The sequence below is a fragment of the Fundulus heteroclitus genome, chromosome 4 (genome assembly GCF_011125445.2).
Source record: "Fundulus heteroclitus isolate FHET01 chromosome 4, MU-UCD_Fhet_4.1, whole genome shotgun sequence".
Lineage (NCBI taxonomy): Eukaryota > Metazoa > Chordata > Actinopteri > Cyprinodontiformes > Fundulidae > Fundulus > Fundulus heteroclitus.
The window spans coordinates 38,561,608-38,582,927 of NC_046364.1; the positions used below are offsets into that span (position 1 = coordinate 38,561,608).

General features: G+C 38.6%; 1 protein-coding gene and 1 long non-coding RNA gene across 4 annotated transcripts in view; both read left to right on the forward strand.

Annotated features, from left to right (window-relative positions):
- The first annotated feature begins 1,328 nt into the window (after positions 1 to 1,328).
- The window catches only part of LOC105939396 (frizzled-3), a 41,080-nt gene continuing 21,088 nt past the window's right edge, over positions 1,329 to 21,320 (forward strand). Inside the window, exons 1-2 of one of the 3 annotated variants that reach the window (XM_021308066.2) lie at positions 1,329 to 1,472; positions 3,894 to 4,669. In XM_021308066.2, coding sequence (XP_021163741.2) covers positions 4,376 to 4,669 — 294 coding nt within the window. In that variant the 5' untranslated portion in view covers positions 1,329 to 1,472; positions 3,894 to 4,375. Of the gene's footprint in view, positions 1,473 to 3,893; positions 4,670 to 21,320 lie in introns of those variants that run through there. The other 2 variants (XM_012881526.3, XM_036136523.1) reach the window with 2 other exon arrangements.
- On the forward strand, positions 13,519 to 16,590 carry LOC118562996. The gene is made up of 4 exons (XR_004930950.1): positions 13,519 to 13,680; positions 14,581 to 14,618; positions 14,761 to 14,898; positions 16,261 to 16,590. It is a non-coding gene; the product is annotated as an uncharacterized LOC118562996 (long non-coding RNA).

Below are 21,320 nucleotides of genomic sequence, written 5' to 3' on the forward strand. Positions count from 1 at the left end.
CCATTGTCTGTACCCGCAAGGTCACAGGAGGCGGGCTACACTCTGGACAGGTCCATCACAGAGGAACTAGAGACACACACCAACACCTAAAGACAATGTGGAAGACAATTAACCCAATAGTCATGACTGTGAAAGGAAGCAGTGCAACTATTTGCTGCAAGGCAACAGTGCTGCCACATGCATCTGTGTGCAGCCCCCGTTAATACAGTCATATTCAATAATATAGGATGTTGTTGAAATGTTAATTTAATTCAGTAACTCAATACGCTATTGAAAACACATTATACATTAATTGCACAGACTGCTGTTTTTAAGCTTCTATTTCTGTTTAATATGAGGATTTTCTATTTACTGTTAACAAAAACACAGCATTTATGATTAGAATACACCAATAAAACAATGTATAAAGAAATGTGGGCTAAATGACAACATTTAATACCTTTAAGTATTTTCAAAAGGTACTTTTAATCTGAGAAGTGACCCTGATCAGAATTTATATTCTAATTTATTGAATATTAATTATTTTTATTAAACCTTTATTTAACCAGATAAAAGACCCACTGATATCCAGACCTGTTTCACAAGTCCTGGCTGTGACCTGGCCAAGAAAGGCAGCAGCACAAGTCATAATGGACAAGACAGACAACAATAACAATTATTCAAATATATTTATTGCCATCAATTTCACAATTATGACTGAACAACTAACTTCTTTAGCTATGACATTTTAAGGCTTACTCTCTATGTGGAGGGTGTCAATGACTGTTGAGTGAGTAGTTTTGTCTTATGTAAGCCATAGCATTTCTGTATTAAAATGCATTTTTATTGCTCTTATCTAACATTCTAGTTTATAGAGAAACTTGATCTGGGGTTTTCATCAACTGTAAGCCATAGTTGTGAAAATTAGCTGCAGTAGAGGTCTCAAATATATCACTCTGTGGGCAGCAAATTCATTTTTGAATTGATTTACTGAGAATAAATGAACTTGTCAGTAATATTCTAACATATTGCAATGGAGCTGTTATGGGACAAGGAGATCTGGGCTTTATGTTGAGAGAAACGAATTAGTGGCACTCTGTGAAGGACAAAAAAGGAGACAGCGATAAATAAATGCAGAAATAAAGAAAATGTAGCAAATGACTGGGATTTATCATCTCCCGTTTTTAAATTCATATTTAGAAATAATATTTTTTGGGCATGAAGCAGCAGTCCAGTCAACACATTAGGCTTCATAAGCATGCCATTATACTCCAGATGAATTTTTAAGCAGCTCACTGTAGGGCAACACGCCCACATCCACTCCTACGGTGGAGTCTGTCTGCGCGGTCACGCTGAGTCCGCGCTCCCGATGACTAGTGGGCTGCACGCTGCACGCAGCCAGCTGCAGAGGAGAGCCGAGCGGCCGCGGCGTTGTAGCGCTGCGGTGAACGGAGCCCGGAACCAGCCGAACGGTCCGCTGCTCTACACACCAGGTAAAGCGTTTCCTACCGTAACGTCAGACCTCATCGCTGCTGCTGGTGTGATTGTGAGCCGTGAAACAGGCGTGCAGACTTGGACAATAAACGCTTTAAAGGGAAAATTGCGCGCAGACAGCGCGCTGTTGCTGCGTGGGAGACGCTGCGGTGACAAACAGACTGTGATGGGGATTTTTTTCGCGTGTCACCGCGTGTGGTTGTCTCGGTGGATGATGCGGTGTTTAAGGGCTCTGAAACCAACAGCCTCGTTTTTCTGGTAACCTAAAGGAGCGGACGCCAACGGCGCGCCTCGCCGTCAGTGTTACGCAGGTGTTCACCTAAATTAGTAATCAATATAGCGATGTTAGTGGCGGCTGGCTGACAGCTCTGCTTCAAGCCGTCGTGACGCAAAGCTTTAAACAAAAAAGGTCTAATTTGTGCTGCGAGCATATGCGTAAAGTTTACCATTCAGCCACACGGAAAGTCGCGTTATGTCTCAGTGCGAAACATCACAGAGCGGCGTTACCCTACGGAGCGCAAAACGTGCCATAATGTCATAAAGAATTAAAAAATATTTCACCTGCCGCCATGAAAGTAAACTGTTTATAAATTAATAAGGATATTTATTCCTAATTAAATTGGAGGTCCACAAATAGATAATGAAATGGTTTTGTATATATACGACATATATGTTGGAGACAAATACATAATTTAACTATAAAATGTATTTGGGGAGTGTTGGCCCAGTGGTTAGAAAGCAGGGAGCTTTCATCCTGGAGAGCCTGCAAGGTTCTGGGTTTGAAGCCCACAAACTGCCACTCCTGGTCCCTGAGCAAGACCCTTAGCCCCAGAATGCTCCCCAGGCGCAGCACAGTGGCAGCCAGCTGCTCCCTGTGGAATGGGTTAAAAGAAGGGACAGATTTCACTGGAATGTATGCTGCAATGACGGAGATAAGTGTTGTTGTTATAACTAAATCTTCAATTATATATAATTCTATGACACATGTGTCTGAGTAAAATGTTTAAAAAAAACCAAATCTGTTTATGAGGTGGTTAAGCACAACACTATTAAACTATTATTACATTTTTTCTTACTTATTTATTTCATGGTCTTGTGCTGCAACACATCATGAATTGATTCTGTTAGTCAAAACCTAGTTGTAATACTATGATCTGTACTTTTTCTTTAACATAAAAAGTACTCCTGGAACAGCTCTCTGTCTCTCTGTTTGCTCTTTCCTCTCAAACCCTCAGTCGGTTGCATTCGATGGCCGATCATACTAAGCTGAAGACCTCTTCCTGTTAAAAGGAAGTTGTTCCTTTCGGCTGTCGCCACATTCTTGCTTGAAAGAAGGATTGCTGTAAACTCAGTTACTCCATGCAGTTTGCTGGGTTTTGCACAGATGACTTGCATTATAAAATAAATTTGTTGGCACTGTATTATAATGTGTACTGAATTATAATGTATGTAACTGAATTTTAATCTGTAGCTATAGTGATTGGATTGCTTCACGTATATAAATGGTGTTTGGTGTTTGTCTGTTTTTTATATTTGCTTTGAATCGGCATTATACTAATAAACTGAATACAGCTGATTGGAACTGAAGTCAGATGGCAGAGTTAAGTGGCCTAATATGGTTTACTGTGTTTACTGTGCAGGTTAACCAGACTGATGCTGAGGGTGTATTTAAAGAACAACAATATGTTTATACTCTATTCAGTTAAATATTGAAACAATTATTTATATATATATATATATATATATATATATATATATATATATATATATATATATATATATATATATATATATATATATATATAATTAAATAATATTTTGATATTCAATTTTTTATTCAGTAATTTCTAAAACATATTTAATTTTAACTATGGCATATACGAATAACTTGAATTATTTTAAAGATTTTTTTTTATGCCAGCTTTTGCACTCCATATTGTGTTGCCCAGTGAAGGTCGTACAAACCTGAGCAGAGGGGGGATTGTCTGAGCTTCTCATCCGCAGGTGTACGTTCACATCGGCGTCTAAGCTGACAGGAGCCTGTCGCGGTTTACTTTGAACACACTTTCTGTAGTCTGCAACCTGACCCCGCTGACTCAGCTCTCATACAAGAAGATAATCCGACACTGAGACAAGCCAAGACAATTTTTCTTAAGAATGCGAACACACTCTCTGTCAGAGCAAAAATCTGCTTTGCACCCATCTGGGTGATGTAAATGTATGACTATAATAGGATGACTTTATTCATGTAAAGAAGGGTGGGGCTGATCAGAGATAATATCAGAAACAGTAAACTTCAAGGAAATCCACTTTGCTTTTTTAGGCTATAATCCCCTCTTTGTATTTTAAACTTGTAAGACCTGTTTTCAGGATCCAAGGCAGTCTGACGGTTTAAAGAGAGACGTTTTGTGTCTTTGCAGATAGATCGGCTGAAGGATTTTTGGTGATTATGGTGCAACGGACCCTTTGCAGTTACCCCAGTCATCTCTGGAAATGTAGCAACAAAAGATAAAGCAACTGAAAGAAGACAGACGGCGAGGAAGCCCACAGGAGACAACTAACAGATGGAGCTCTGAAATAAGCTTGGGGATGTTAGGAGGTTTGCTGGCCTTTGACCAGTGGAGCGCCAGGATTCATAGAGGATCCTTCGGAAGAGGAAACGGTTTAGACATTCTGAAATGCAATGAGAAGAGGTCCTTGTCTGTTGGAGAATGACACAAAGTGCAGCTCTGTTGAATCTGGAGTTTCCTTGTGCAGTTTAGTCTTGATGCATCCTGTCTGTGGATTTCACTTTTAGTGTCAGCTTGTGGTACTTGCATGACTTTCAAAATGGACACATTTCTCTCTGATCAAGCTGCAGTCAAAATAAGGATGAAATAAACGGTCTGGAACACTTGACGACATGTCGAACGTTAAAAAGAAAACACCTGCCGGAGGAGGATGTGGCAGAGATGGGCTTTCAAAGACTGTAACAACCAGCTGCAGACAAAAAGTCCCCTCCTGCTATCTGTTCGTCCTCCTCCTCCTGCTTTTCTTCTCCCCGGGTGCACCTCACATGGAGTCCATCGAGAGCCACAGTGAGTTCAGCTGTGAGCCCATCAGGCTGAGAATGTGCCAGGATTTGCCTTACAACACCACCTTCATGCCCAATCTCCTCAATCATTACGACCAGCAAACGGCCGCGCTGGCCATGGAGGTAAGCGTTTTTTGGTTTTTTTTAGTGCATCTCAAAGGCGTTTTGTGTGTGAAAATGGGGAGTAAGGCTACTGCTGTGAAAGACACGCTGCTCTTTTTGAAATGCAAGAAATTGCACAGGGCTTAGAAGCGGTGTGCAGAAATGGTTACTGACTACAAAGCAGCAGTCTGCAGAGTTTCATCTTGTTATGTCATGCATCTGCTGGGGTCTGAAGGATTTCTCATGCAGCCCAAAGTGACAGGGCCAGATATAACTGTATCTGAATGAAAACCGACGTGCATCATGTGCTAAGGTTAAAAACGCAGTGCAGTCAGCTCAGAGTGAGATCATTCTCCGGCAACAGGGCCATCCATCAATCCATCCACGTTCTGTTGTCCAAAATCAAGCTCCGGATGAATTAACACATTACCCATTTGATTTTTTTTTTCTTTTTTAGGTAGGTTGCGTGTTCAGATTTTCAAAAAAAGGGGCTGTACAAGCACAACACAATGGCTTATGCTAATAACTCATATACTTTATCATCAGTGCATACAGGCATGGGCAGCTCAGGAACAAACATGAGGAATTCTTGCTTTATTCAAATGTTACCTCAGAGCCTTTAATCTGTGAGCTGCAGGATACACAAAGCTGCAGGCATGAAAATTGAGGATTTAAACGAAGCAGGGAAACGACAAGAAAGGGTTGCGCTTCATTTCTCTTTCTCGTGTTACAGATTCATCTTCTTGCTACATGTTGCTTCTCCCTGTAGACACAGATGGATGTATATGTACTCCTCCAGTCATTCCTGACCTTTTAGTATTTTCATATGAGCACTAGCTGACAGACAGAAGGAGCTATCTGATCAGCAGCAGAGGAGGGGAAAATGTTCTTCAATGAGGTGCGTGTGTGATTGAAAGCTTATGAGAAATGCCTTTGTGTGCGGGCATCGGTGTGTAGCAATTGAGGGGAAGAAGTGCCGTACTACACACTCTGCAGTAGTAGACACACACACACACACACACACACACACACACACACACACACTATACATCATTATCATGTTACCTCTCTTTCCTACTCCATTGTTACTCCCTGGAAAGTGTGAAAGGCCACAGAACAAGGTGTTATTCAGTAACTATTCTGTAATTACTTGTTTTTTGTCTGGATCAGACAGAATGCTATGCCAGAGTATGTCAAATCTGGGTATTTTCTGAGCCGTTAATTTTACTGAAAAACTATTATTTCCTCACTACAAAATGACTGTAACCCAAGCAAAGGGAAATGATCTCAAATTTCTTACATGAAATACTTTGATTATTTTCTTTTTCCACAAGCCGCAACATAACTTGACCAGCTGAGTATTAACACTGTTTTGGCTTCTATGTAACTGTGCGCCTGAGCTTTAGCATCCCAAAAGAATAACACCAGCCGCATGTTGAAATAAATCTCCTTCCAGCTGTTCATAGTTGGTATATTGAATTACTCCTGCTGAAAAGCAGATGCATTTGAATAAGGCCTGTGTTTACTGGCAGAACTGCATGTTTAATCCTGAGGGATTTTTTTTCTTTAGTTGTTTTATGCTTAGTAAGCACTTTCCCATGTCAAACCCACATACATGTTACCCAGATGATCTGAATTCTGTCTCAGTTCATGACAGAACAAGATTTCAGGGATTTCAGTTTTCCCTCCACATCAGTTATGCAGTTATTAAGGGTCTGGTTCATTACGCTCATAGCTTCAGTTACAGTCACGGCCTTTAATCAGCACATGAAGGACCATGCAATTGTTCAGTCATGTCAGTTCTCCACTGTCATGTCAAAACACGCTGCCTCGAAGCCCTCAAGAACCATCTGTTGTTGAACTTGATTTGACCCAGATGAAGTTGGAGCCAGGTAACAGACACCCACAGTCGCTTCAGTCATCTCTGAAGATGGCTGAGAAGCAACATGAGCCCTGTTATTTTTCCTGCTCTGCAGTGACCGGGGAGTGCTGTCCTGTTGGAAACCCTGGAGGAAATTTAATAATCCTAGAAAACATGGGCTGCATAATGCCAGCCTGTGTGTGTGTGTGTGTGTGTGTGTGTGTATGTGTGTGTGTGCGGGTTTTTGTTTTTTTGCGTTAGGAAATTAGCAATTTCTACGACATCTAAGAGACTGCAAACCTCCTCCTTGATCAGTTGAGTTTAATAAACTATTTATCTTTCCAGATTCTGTTCTGTTCAGATATTTCCAAGTCTTCATTCCTCATCACTGTTTATTTGTGATCATGTTTTAAAAACGGTTTAAATTCTGTTTTGCAGATCTTTGACATTTAAAATATGCTCTCATACAGGACATAAAATATCTCTGCTTTTTTTCCCTAATGAACACATAATTTAAGAAGTACTTAATCTGATTTAGAAGAACAAATTATAGAATTAGCGATTGGCAGCATGAGTAAAATTGTACTTCTATTCCTTTTCAGATCATAGTTTTTCAACAAACATGCAACCACTAACCCAACTTTATAGATGATCTTGTTTGCATACATTCACGTTGGTCCTGTAATAATGTTCGGCTTTGTGTACTTTCAGAACCAATAGTAATTCAGCAGCATTAATTCAGTACTTGTCAAAGCTCTGTATTCTGATCCTTATGCTTCTATGCAATGTTACCATCCCAGTTCTAAATTACGGATGTGGAAGCATTAGGTTGTGTGGGGTTTTGCTTCAGGAAGGACTGATGCACTTCACAAAAATGGATGGCATCATCTGGTAAAAACTTTGTGAAAATGATGGCATCTGAAAATGTGAACCAGGAAATTTTGGGTGCAAATATGGTCTTCCAAAAGCACAATTTTTTTTTTCTGTCCTTCTACCCTCTTTTTTCAGTGTCCATAATATGAAATGTTCCCAGCATAAATTATAATAAAGCTTCTTGAATGTACAAATCAAGTGGAGCACTATGGAAATACATGTAGTATTTCCCTTTTGGAAGAAAGCGAAATTGGATTTTTTTTAGGTAGAACAAAAAAAAAAATAGTTTTATGAAGAACTAAATGTATCTTTTTAGATGGACTATGGTATCTCAATGTCTTTTTAAGAATTTAGCTTATAGTATTGAACAAAGTTACCTGCAGTCTCGAAGCATGGCAAAAGTTTAGGATTTTATTTTAGGTATAATAATGGGAAAAAAAATTCACCACTAGGCTTTATTCTCTGTTGCTTCCACCAGATCAAGTTCTCAGTTTAATGTTTTAGACATTTGTTTTACTTCAGATTGCCCACCTCTAAGAGAATTCATGAAAAGATGTTACAGACATGTTAGAACAGGTTTTGTAGTCATATTTGCAGCTTACATATTTAAAGACTGGCTAAACTGTGGACTTTACAAATTACCTGTCACTGTCATGAATAGAGGCACTGACTATTGATTTCTTAATAGTTCAGCTTCATGTGAGATGCTTTAAAATTGGAATAATCCATGAAAGATCAGAAGTTTTTTTTTATTTTACGACTAAAGGAGTTTGTTTATTAAAACAGATCTTAGCAGTGTGTTTTAGATTTTTAGTTAAAAAATCTAAAACACACTTTTTAAATAAAAAGTCAGTTAGTAACCACAGTTATATCGGTGTAAAGACAAATGTGTCTTAAAGAAAGCCGAGCCGTTTTTAGAAGCTGTTGCAGTCACTGTTTGGGTCGGATCACATGAATGGTGTGTCTGCTTCAGGGACAAAACTTGCATGTCTATTAGATCGTCAGCCATTGCATTATTTAGTTGACAGATTTTTTTTTTTTTATGTGCGTGTTTTGACTCTATTTTTCACTAACACTAGACATTCTGCGTTTTCTTTTGTAATTTTTAATGTCTAGTGTAGCTAAAGGAAACATAACATCTGTAAATTATTTGGGTTACCAAATGAAGTTGGGTTTATTTCAGCGTAAAGGTTTATAAACTCCAGAATTCTCATTGTTCCCCTACGTTTAATGGCTTGGCCAGGGTTAAAGAGTGGACGCTGCTACTTCCTCTGTGTGTTAGTTACTGGGCAGGGTTATGGTCCCAGCTGTCATCGCTCACTAGTGCAAACTAGCTGCTAATCTCTCTCTCAGCTCCACAATGATGACATTGATTCCCACGCCAGCGACCATCCCATCTGCTACAATAGTCAATTAAACCTGAAGAGAGAGGACGAAGAGAGGCTAAAATAAGGAGGGAGGGGGAGGTGAAGTCAGAAATATAAATTGTACAGCTAATGGGCATGTTTTTTAAGGAAGGTTTTTGTGTACATACCTATTTATGTAAAATAAGAATATAATCTTTACTGTCCATCTGCCTCAGCATGTCATGGTTCCCAGAGGATTTGTTGTTGTGACATTACCTAAGCTCTTTGCGTGTTGGAAACACAGATTTAGGCGTATGACACAATGAGTGTTCATCACCACCGGAGCAGAGTTTGCCACAGCCAGCTGGCTCTGCAAACCTACAGACGCTAGACAGAGTTGCCGTCACGCTGTGTTTAACACATTTATCTTGTCCAGGTTTTTCAGAATCTTTTTTTTTTTTCTATAAAAATAAGTGTTTTGCTATGAATTTAAAGATTTTCAGTGCGCTGGTTAAGTTTCAATGTTTAAGAGCAAGAAACAAAAGAGGAATAGTGTTATATTGATAAAAACTATAGTTGCTGCAAATGGGACAAGAGATATAATCTGGCAAAAAACATTTACTTTTCAAGCATATTCATTCAGCAGCTTAAAGTACTCTGGATGCTTACTGCTTTGATTATGTCCATCTAATGCGACAGCCTCATAGTTTAACAGTTACCTCTGTATTTCTGATATGGAAAACTATTGTTCTTTTTTATAAACATTATTCAGAAAGTAGAGGTGCATTTGATTGTAAAACCAGTGGCTGCATAACAAACATTTTTGACACGTTTCACCTAAATTCATAATACTGAGCAACTACTCTGGCAGTGTTTGCACTGCTAGCCTCTGAATGTAAAAGTTGGTGAAAAAGTAATGCTGTTGCAGCCTGAGCTCAGCGTAAATGCATTTGGATCAGGTTTACATGTTCATCTAAGGCACCATGATGAAAGATGACGATTAAGAGAGACTCTTTCTTAAGGCTCTACAAACAATAGCTTGCAATGAGTAAACTTTGTGGGTCTTGAGGCTTAAACAGTTATTTTATGTGTGATTCCACATGAACACACTACATCACATGGACACGCTGCTAAATAGCCATATTTTAAAAGAAACTAAATGCTCAGATATTTCCTTATAAATTAGTTTTAATTTGTAGATATTAGACTCTGACTAGGATTGAGATTTTTGTGTTTAGGTGAAATTACATTTGTTTTTAGTCATAATTATCAAACTTATTCTGGACAAAAGTCGCTCAAACTTATTTAAGCGAAGAAAATATGCAAAAAGTCACAAAAATAAGTATACATTTTTAGAATTAATTTTATTTGATTTTAATTTTCTCTTGTCTCCTTTTATTAAAAACTCTGAATATCAAATACATTAGCTCTCCAGTTTGTCTTTTATGATGTAACAAAGCTATTGGTCAGTCTAATTAAAACAGCTTTGGTGGATTTTTGTATAGGAAACTGCAGCAGGTTGATCCGTGCTGATAATAAAATCTTATCAAGTTTGCCTGGAGACCTGGGGATAAAGCTACAAAGGCCACCAACAAGCAGTTTAGAGAGAGACGGTCATTAGGGGCCTAGCAGGCACACAAATAGGCACTCATTATAGAGCCTGCAAAAAAATTAGACTTTTTGGTGAAACAAAGTGTAAGGACCTTTGATTAACTGCAACTCCTCAAGCAGTATAAAATGTCTCACCGTGCAGCTTATTATCAGCACTTTTGTCCAGTTACATTTAAGACCACTAAAAGGATTCATGGACCATAGAAATGCTTTCAAGAGTTTTGCTTTTTGTTCTTTTTTTTTTCTAAGCAAGGTAGAACTCTTTAATATCTAGAATGAGAAAACTGATCTCCTGACCTAAAAACCCGTAGGATTAAAACTAGAATCGGCACAAAATCAATTTGACTCCCTCAACGTTTTCAACTCTCGCTAAAAATGTTCACTTTATGACTGAGATTTAAAGACAAACGATTTGTTTAAATGTTTCTTAAATTATGGGATATAATTTGATTTAAAAGATAAAAGAAGCTAGGACAAGATACAAAGAACCACAGGGAAGTCATTTTGATCCCGCAGACACCGTATATGATGTGGCTCACGCAGTTATCCTGGTATATTTGAATGTTGCTTGGGCAACCAGGTGGCGCACAACTGACTTGGACCTTTATTAACTAAACTAAATAAAAAGGCCTGTTACCTGGTGTTGGCATCTAATACTGACACCAGCTATGTTATTGGTTCTCTGCAAATTCACGCCATTTTTATTACATGTGTTAATAAAACATGTAATAAAAACGCCGCATAGCATGCTTTTCAATCATGCTATGATTTAGGTTTTTATACAGTTGTTTGATTTATATTTATTGTTTTTGTGGGTTAACCCATTATTTATATATAATGCTATTGAAATTTTGCAAAAGTAGCTTTTTGGTCATTGTTTTGGCACCTCTGACGCGGATTCAGTAAGACTCAGGCAGTTTTTGGGGGTTTGCAATCTCTGCAATGTTGAAGTTTAGCACAAAATTTTCTTAAAAGGAGCAAAACTTAAAAAAAAAAAATGCTTGTATTTGTTGTAATTAGTTGCAGAGGCAGAAGGAATAATAATTTGTGGGCTACAAAAGAAGGCAGAAAGGTTGGTTAAAAAAGAATGAGGGGGGTCCAGAAAGGGAACGTCAGGAGCTTAACAGAGGGGAATACTGACTGAGTGACAGGTTGTTTAAAGTCTGGACCCTCTACTGTCTTTGCTGTTTGCTGTTTGGGTTTCTCTCATCATGGGGTCCTGTCTTTCAAAATAAGACTGGTTTGTTTATGAAAGGCCACCCTGGGCTTTGCAGGTCTTTTAAATCAGAACATGTGTGTGCATGTCAGACCTAGAGAGTTTGTGGCCTGTTGTGTTTAATTGTACTCCATTTTGTCCTTTGTGTGTGTGTGTGTGTGTGTGTGTGTGCGCGCGCACAGAGCAATGCTGCTTTTTGCTTGCATCTAAAGAGGCTCATTACCCTATTCACTCTGCAGACAGACAGATCCTCTTTCAGTTAAAAGTTCCTGTTTATTTCGGATGAACTCTTGATTATCCTGCTTATTCTGACAGTCTATTGAAGCCGCCAGCCCAAATGAAGCAATCATTTATTTATGAACAGAACAAAGGCGCTGCCTGGTGCTGCTTTTTGGCACACTGCTCCCATCTACATAGCTGCCACCGCCTCTTATCCAGCACCTCAATGCTTGAATGAGATTTGAAAAGAGCTCTTCTATTGCCCAAACACTGTTGCAAAGCGTGAGGTAAATTTAGTTGATTTAATTTTCATGTGAGGCATTGAGTTATACTTTAAACATTGTGCCAGTTTGCTGAATGTCATGTTAACAACATCAGTTCATTTCAATTCATGTGTACAATGCGGTTTCGCAATAAATGTCTGTAGTCACACAGATGGATCCAGTTTATACACAAGAATATAGTCAATTTAACCATATAGACATATTCAGTTAATTACATATATTCCAGGTTGATCCGGCCTATAAAATAATACAGTTAAGTTCAGTTTATTGTCAGTTCGCAATGAGTTTACTAAGTAAACCCAGGAGATTGCATCAAGTGACGCGCTGTGCTGCAATATCATCTTAGTTAGCTCTCAACATTCAGGTTCATAAAATAGTTACGCTTGCAGTAATCCCTCATACCGAGCTTGCATGTTGCGACAGTGGAGAGGAAAACTCCCCTTTAACAGGAAGAAACCTCCAGAATGGTCTGATTCAGTGTGAGCAGCCATCTGCTGCTGCTAACTATGGGTTTGAGACAATGGTGCATACACTCAAAAAAGGTCCAAGAGTAGTTTCTGTTTTAAAGAAAAAGTAAAGCGTTAATGACAGTAGTCACTTCTTTTAGTGGCTTCATCTAGGAGAGAAAGACTGTTGAGCTTTGAACCAGCAGTAAAATCTGTAGGATGAAGTGGCAGCAATGGCTCCTTTAAGTGCTTTCACTTGGACAGAGACAGGGTAACATTGCAGTAAGACTATCAGTTTATTATGTAGTAAGACAAGATATTGTTGGCAAAGTTCAGCCGACGGTCCTTCAAGGAAAACATCACAGCTAAACAGAAGCACCGGGTAAATAGTACATGGGAGCTCTTTGAACCACAATCTCACAATGCCAGTCTTTCCATCCTTTCAAAAATGTTGGGACTATTTTAGCTGGCTCAAAACTGCCTGCTCCCATGAGACGTGTGTTGGGTCCCACTGGGTGCCAATCCCAATCTCAATTTTGTAGCCGTCAACAAACTTCTGGCCTGGTACTTATCCACCCTGCTTGGCAGAACTTTATAGTTTGTCATTGGTGTGTTTGAATGGACTGCTCTGGCATTTTGGGTAAAGTCCACACATTTCCAATAGGGTTGAGGTTTGGACCACTAAAACGCCCGTTCTAGAAGCCTAATTTGTGCTTTGAAAAACAAGTTTGAAATGTATTTGGAAACGTCCTGTTGGAACACCCAATTCAATCAATGTTTCTGCTGACCAACGGGGCCGTTACACTGAAAAAACTGACTTTTTGGTGTAGTAAACTCTATTACAGTATTCGTCTTAATTTCTACTTTGTATTTTTAAGTTTCTGTAAGAACTAGAATTTCTGAAGTAAAATTAAACCTTTTTTTTTAAGTAATACATGAATTTTGGGGAAAGAGTAAGTTTTACTTAGATTTCCTTAAACTATTTAAATGCTTAATAGTAGTATGAACATAAACCTACAAATACTGCATAACCTTTACTCAAAAAATGTTGCGTTTCGAAACGGTCGCAAGCGCATGCGCACTGTAGCTCACAGCAGGACCGCTTCTGCTCCGAGTCCAGACGTTACAGGATCACACACAGAGCAAGAGGTGGTCCCGACGACAGTCATTCTTCAGGTAAGTTATTATTACTTTGCTTTAAATTTGTGATAATAGCTAAGTTTGCGTGTAGTTTCAAGTGAAATATGTCACTGTTCATAAGTTTATTAACTGACGTAGAACATGTTTCTGTTCTTTGTAAAACTTTTGGCGGCAACATAGAAGTAGCTAGCGTTAGCTTAATTGGACTGGGAGCGAGACGAGACGTTAACTTTTGCCCGGACCGACTCGCGAGGGGGGGGGGCGGCGAGACGTTTAGTTTTGCGCGGACGGGGGGGAGAGACGTTAAGTTTTGCGCGGGGGGGGTGCGAGAGACGTTAAGTTTTGCGCGGACCGACTCGCGGAGGGGGGGCGGGGGGGGGGGGGGTCTCTCCGCTTGCCACTTAGAAAACTGTCCACTCGACAAGCCAGTCACAGTTTTTTTCCATCTAATCAGAGTATGGCTTGTAAATACTGCAATCGGATGGATTAAATCAAAATGCTGCAGCTTTTGCCAGAAATGACTAAACATAACGGTGGGATTGAAGAAAAAGAATAAACAGTTGAATATTTTAGCCTAAATTTTCTTGGCTAAAATATTCAACTGTTTATTTCTTTTTCCTTTTTTTTCTTCAATTCCCCCCCCCCCCCCCCCCCCCCCCCTCTCACTGCGTGCTCGGATTGGTTTGTGCATGTTCAAGTCAAAGGCACAAAATAACTCCATAGTAGCATCGCTGCGTCGTGCTGTGCGAAGCCCACCGCTACCCCCTCGTGCCACCCATCAATACTCATAATAAATTGAATATATTTTCTGTACATTTCTGTTATTACTGTAAATATGCCTGTCAATATGCATGCCTGCCAATGCATTAAAGTGACTGACAGTACTGCACACTGCATGGCGGTGTCTTATTAAAATATTTTTCTATTTATCAACAGGAAGCAAATCACATAAAAACATTATCCTCATTATTCAGGTAGGTGGGAAAATAATGTATGCATGATAGAATATTGTCTTATATTTGCCCTTATTCATCTATCAAAATGTAATATTAAAATTGTGGCTGAATATTTTTGAACATTGTTTTAATACCACAAATTGTGTCTGTTCTTTTTTAGTGTCCTTTGGAGGAGCCAGTGGACTTTGTGGACAGTTGGACTTCAGGTCTAGGGAGAGGAGGTAGAGGAGGAACCGTTATTCGCAGCCTTATACTGTACCTCGGGGAGAAGGAGGAGGAACTTATTGAAGACTGCTTGGTATGGCATAATTTTAATCATTTAAAAATAAATTTTTATGGCGGACTAAAGGGACATTGTGTAGGAATTACTGACATCTACCGTTGCGGTTGTATTTTGATATAATAGAAATCATATTGATTGATATCGATAACTATTAACAAATTCAAAACAGATATTTAAAAAGAAGCCCTGGCCATTTAATTTTGTTGCATAGCAACCTATTTTTAGATAAAAACACACAAACACAGACTGAACCTTTTATTCAACCACCTTTTTACCAAAACTGCAAGTTTTTAAAAAAGAAAAAAGTACGCATTCTCTTTGAACTCTTTGAAGGTGGCAAAGCTCGGTTCCTGGGTCTGCGCTGTGATTTGTTAGGATGTAATGAATTAATATTAACCCACATGTCTAAAATGCAAAAGGGGGGAAAATTGTTTTTCTATTGAACTTTAATTGACCCTTTTTTTCCATCATCGACATATGTCTATAGATTGATGTATATCGTTATTGAATTATTGTACAGGCCTAGCAGACAGCAGATGGACAACAGCCGCTGCATGTAGCGGCATAAACATGCCTGTATGCAAAGAAGTGGTCCGTCAGCACAAGGCAAAACATGGCGATGTTGTATTGTTTTCCTGATTCAGGTTTATACCAGCCTTCTTTCGACTGCTGTGACTAAAATGACATCTGGTTTGTTACCGACAGCCATCGGCCCAGCTGCACATAAATGCAGCATCAGTGTAACGCATCATTACTGAACGTATAAACATGGCGACACGATATCGCAGCCAGCACAGAGCTTTTCATGTATATCCATGTATATACAGTATAAATCATTATTCAGAGCTTATTAGAACACTTCAGTCTGTTGATAGGTGTACTTAGTGATTAATAAAAAAATACTTTTTAACTATTTGATTTTAAAGGGCTTCACAGTGGTGCAGTGGTTAGCGCTGGTGCCTTGCAGCAAGAAGGTTTTGGGTTCAAATCCAACCCTTCCTCCCACAGTCCTAAAACCATGACTATTAGGTTAACTGGCTTCTCTAAATTGTCCTTAGGTGTGAGTTTGTGCGTGAATGGTTGTTTGTCTCTGTGTTGCCCTGCGACAGACTGGCGACCTGTCCAGAGTGTAACCGCATGAGGGACTAAGTGGGTTAGAGGAGGGATGGATGTTTGATTTTAATAGATTACAGGAGATGTTATCTCCTTTACACAATGTCCCATTAAACGTTCAAATTAAGAAGAAAGTAGTCAAACAGATGTATTCTTGTGTTCTTTCTTCCCTGATAAAGAAGTCACTTTATTCATGCAGCTTTTTTATTTGTTTCTCGAATAAAAGAATAAACATTCTTTTTTGTTGTTGTGCATTACATGCAGGAGGACAGCTGGAGTGACGTCAATAAACATATCCTGAAAATACATGTTCTCCACGGTGCTGATGAGGATCCAGTTGATGTCTCCATCCTTGAAGGCCTGGAGATTTTGGCAGCATTCAACAGTACTGCAAAAGCCTGCTCGCTCCTCCTGGGACTGAAATATGCCCTGAACTTGGCATACCCTCCACTGATCTCTATTTATTCACTGGATTGCTGATTCGCCGTTGTTAGTACACATCTCTGTGAAGCCACCAGCCGCCATATTGGTACTCCTTATTTTCCCCCAGTAACTAGGGAATATGTGCTCTACAGCATTAAATAACGAGGATTTTCTCATGTTCAGGGAGGCTTAAAACGTTTAAAATGTCAAATGCCATATACTTTTATGTTATGTACTAAAACTATTAAGTACTGCGGAAGTCATGTGCTGAAATATTTTGCATGTTATTTATATACACGCACACGTATATATAACATGCAATATATTTCAGCACATGACTTTCTCAGTACTTAATAATGTTAGTACATCCACTGACTGTAGAATTACCTGTGAAACGTTTTCACACAGCCAGAAAACTGCTTGTTATTGCAACCAAATCCTGTGGGATTCTGTGAGAGTAGGGAGGAGCAAGATGGCGGCCAGTGACTTCAGTTTTTCAGGCAAATCAGCACTCCAGTGAATAGAGATTAGTGATACCCACCCACTTTGCACTACACTTTTGAAGTCTTCCAAAAATTTGGATGGATTTAAACTGTCCCCAAAAGTAAACACCTTGAAGTTTAAGTTGCTTTCCTACATGCATTTATGACTTTGCCATCTTAGAGGAGGAAAATGTGGCATCAAATGCCAAGAATTAGCAGTGGGTTCCATTTAGTGTTAGTGGAAGATTGCCTTGTCATTAATGTTTATTTTTTTTGCCAAATAAGGTATATATATATTTTTAACCAAATAACAGATACCTTTATTCAAATATCTAGTGGGGATTTTATTATTCATTGAGAATGGTTAGACAGTTGAAGCTGTTAATTTTTTTTGTGTTGATTTTGTTTCATTAATGTAACTGCATTCTTGAAAGTCAACTAGTCTGGACGACTAGTGTTGAAATTGCACCGTTTTAGTGTGTAGGTTTGTAAGGTTTTTATTGCACATTTGAGTAGTGACTATTACCAGATCTGTGTTGGATGTGGTGTATATGTAATACTGTGTATTTGTTGTTTACAAGTCGTACCAATCTTATCTTTTTTTTTCGGCACAAATTCTAATGCAGTACAACAAAATGCACTTTTAATGTACATGTACATAATTATGTACATAATCTATACTCCACTGCTCAAAGTGTAAGTGGTTGTTTCTGTTCTGACCCTCGACCAGAAGTTATTTTAAGCATGTTTGTTTAAGTTAAACATTCTTGATGTGACATACGAGTATATTTCTGTAATGAATCTTGATGCTCAGTTTTAGAGGGTTGTACTTTTTTCTTTTATTACATATTTAAATAGTACTATTCCAGTTAGACTGTCAAATTTCTTGCTGACCCATGACAGATTGCAATTTAAAACAATAATGTATTTGCCATCTTTGTTAAACTGTTTAAAATTGAGAAATAAACTGTTTATTGTATAGACTATTGGTTCAATTTATTTGGTAACATTTATCAAAATAAAACTGGCAATGATTACCTAATATTAGTGAGTAATATTAACATAATGAAGCAAAGTAAATGTCAAGCACAAGAAAATAATAAAATCTACTTAATTACTTCATAACAGCAAATTCTACAGGAATATAAAATTTACTTAAAATTTTGAGTAAAATGCAAGTTCACTTTACTTATTTTTTTAAATAAATCTAACTTACAACTTGGATGTAATTAAGTAAATGTTACTTAATATCTTCACAACTGTTATGTATAATGGGAAGTAAAATTTACTTGATACTGGCAAGTGAGCGTTACTTAAAATTGCAGCATTAAATTTTACTTAAATAATTTGAGTGCAAATACTTACAATATATTTTTTAAGTAAATCTTATGAGTCGTTTTTTTCAGTGTAGGTGAAAGGATATTGGTTAGAGTGAAGTGGGTTTGGGGGTGTATGTACAGTATATATGTTTTGACTGTAGTTTAAAATTGACCGTTTTCAGCTAGAATAAAATCCACAATAAATTCAAACTTCTTAACCTAAAAGTTTTGAAATTCATTGTTTGTTGTATAATCATTTCACCCTGGAAAAAAAAACTAAAGTTAAATTGCATTTGCAAAAACCTTTAATCCATTTTTGTCAGTACATCTAAACTTTACTATTATTTTGTTTTGATATTTAGGCAAAAACAGTAATTTTGGTCACTTTGAATTCAGGGTGTGAATTAAGTTGTACTTATTTATTTAGCTCTGTCTTCTTGTGCTTTACCAAGCTATATCCTCCAAATATAGGTTAGCCATGTCTTATGGTCTTAATCTGAACCCATGACCTGGACTATGAAGTGAGTATAAATGTGTTTGTGGCCGGTTAGAGAAACCCTTGCACTAATCCCAACTAACACCAACATGCACACAAATATGCACACACTCAACAGTCATTGATCCCCTTCTCACGCAAAGGCACTCGACACAGTGTAGCTCTAGCATTTTCAGCATACTGCAAATCAGGACCAGTGTTGGCTTTAAAAGCCCTTGTGCTCCTAATTGTGCACTCCTCAAACCACATGCCACTCAAACCTCCAAAAATAGCTCCATTATAAAAGCTTCTAGTGGTTCAAACAAGACAGGTTATTAAACCGGCACTAACGGCGAATACGTGAATGTTATTCCAATGTTATGTCTACAGTTTGGAAGGTAAATTGCTGATATTCCAGCTACTTTCCTGTTGAGTTCATAGGTGCTGTTAGAGATGCATTTTTAAAATGGGGATAAGCTCTTGAAATAAAGTGTTGAGAATAAAAAGCAACAATTACACTACTGGTTAACATTTCCCCATGTGGCACACAGTGTAAGAAAATTAGAATTCATTCAACCTTTACTTTTTCCTTTGTGAAAATGCTTCTTGGCAATGAATCTTATACTATTGGAAAGCCGCTTTATTTCCCTTTTTTGGTGGAAGCGGTGTGAACAGTGTGGCGTCTATCAGAGACCACCTGTATAATTTCGGGAGTAAATCATTGAAGACTTGTGGGATCATGTATGGCTGGTTATTCATGCCAGAGTGATCCACATAACCCTAATGGCTGACAACAAATGCTGGTTGAAGTAAGGGATGCCATCCCACAGTAGTGTGTAACCAAGCCAGTGGCCAGCATTAGGAGGAGCTGTTGTGGTTGAGTACAGTTCTGTACGCACTACTGAGGTTTGCTTGTTTAATGACTAAATTATTAAATTATCAATTTATTGCGTTTATTCAAAATGAAGAAAATGTCAAACGGTCCAATTCTATAGAATATAGCAGATATAAGGGGGAAGGAGCAGGACTATGTAGTGTAAATTGTGTGTGGGCAATCTGATTGAGGCTTGTCGCACACTCTCTGTCTCTATCATTTCCATTTGACCTTCCTGTCCCACGCTCATCCAGTTCTTTTCTTCCCACTTTCACACTTTGTGTCATCTCATGTGCAAGCTCGTTGTCTGGGCTTTTTTTGAGATTATTCGCCCATTAAAGAAGCCCCGCTACAATGCATGCGAGTGAATGTTTTTCTTTTTTTGTCTGTTATCCTGAATAAGGCTTGGCCATGAGCGAGTCTTCACATCACCTGTTGCCATGGTAGTTAAATAGGCAGAGAAGGATGGAGAGGAATGGAGGAAGGGAGGGAGACCGGCAGGGGTGGGCGGGAGAGGAAAATTGGATGATGTGTGGCATGTTCTGGAATAAACCGAGGTGGAAGAGACTGCATGGTGTTTATGAAACCAACTCATTTAGCTGCTGAATGTATATTTGACTGTTCTTAGAAGATATGAGGACATTGCAGCCTGGAAAAATCTCCCAAAAATATTTCTCTCTGTTCGTTGTTGTTGTGCAAAGGCAGAGTGACCGACTCATCAAAGATGCAGTTTCAAGTAATTCAGGCTGTATCACAGATTTTTACATTAGCCTCTTCTTAGCGTGGATAATAGCATCAAGACATCTGACACCTGATTGGGTTAACAGTACTCTCCTTTGACCTCCTCCTCCCATAATTCATTTAACTGGCTATTTTATCTGTTAAGTGTTCTTGCTGTGAGAGAAAAGCTTTTTTTTTTTTTGGGTTTGTTTTATTGCATTTTATCTTAAAAAGTCAGCGGCATCTGAGATCAGTTTATGCTAAAGCTGCAATATATTGCTGACTACCAGAAATGCAACAATGATTCAGATTATTATTGTTGAAATAGAGTAGATTTATTAAATATATTAATTTTGTAATGATTTTACAAATGATTTTGAATTCATACTTATTTAAAGGTGCCATGACATCACTGTATAAACCATTTTATATAGTTGATATTGCAGCATATGTAACTTCTCCAAATAATTTCATGTAAAAAAAATAACACTAGCTTGTCGTTTTGTCAGGCAAAATGTCCCTCCTGAGTAAAAGGATTGGTTGCGGTAATGATATGCAGCTCTACAAAGTTAAATTCACTCTGATTGGCTACAACCATGTTGTAGCCAATCCATCCACACCTCTCTTCTCGACACAACCCTCCATCACAAATCCATTATTATGGCTGGTAGAAGTACTTGTGCTGCAGGATGTTGGACAGACAAGGCCAAGCAGACCAAAGGCTTTAACCTGGCGGTGCGATTCACCACGGTGGGACCAGAATACAAAGCCAATAGACCGCAGCGCAGAGCTGGCTGGGCTGCGAGACACCCATGTTACGGCTGCGAAAGCACCGCGGGGTTTGCGTCAGTCAACTGGATTTTTCAGAAAAAAACACCTCTTGATTACATTTAGCAGCATTTAGAAATGAAATGGGTAGCAGTCAGACATGTTAGCTCAACTCACAGCCAGTGTACCAGCTTGGGGAAGGAGGGTCTTTGGTTGATGGTGTGCTCTGATTGAAGAACATGAATTATGCAGAAAGACAACCT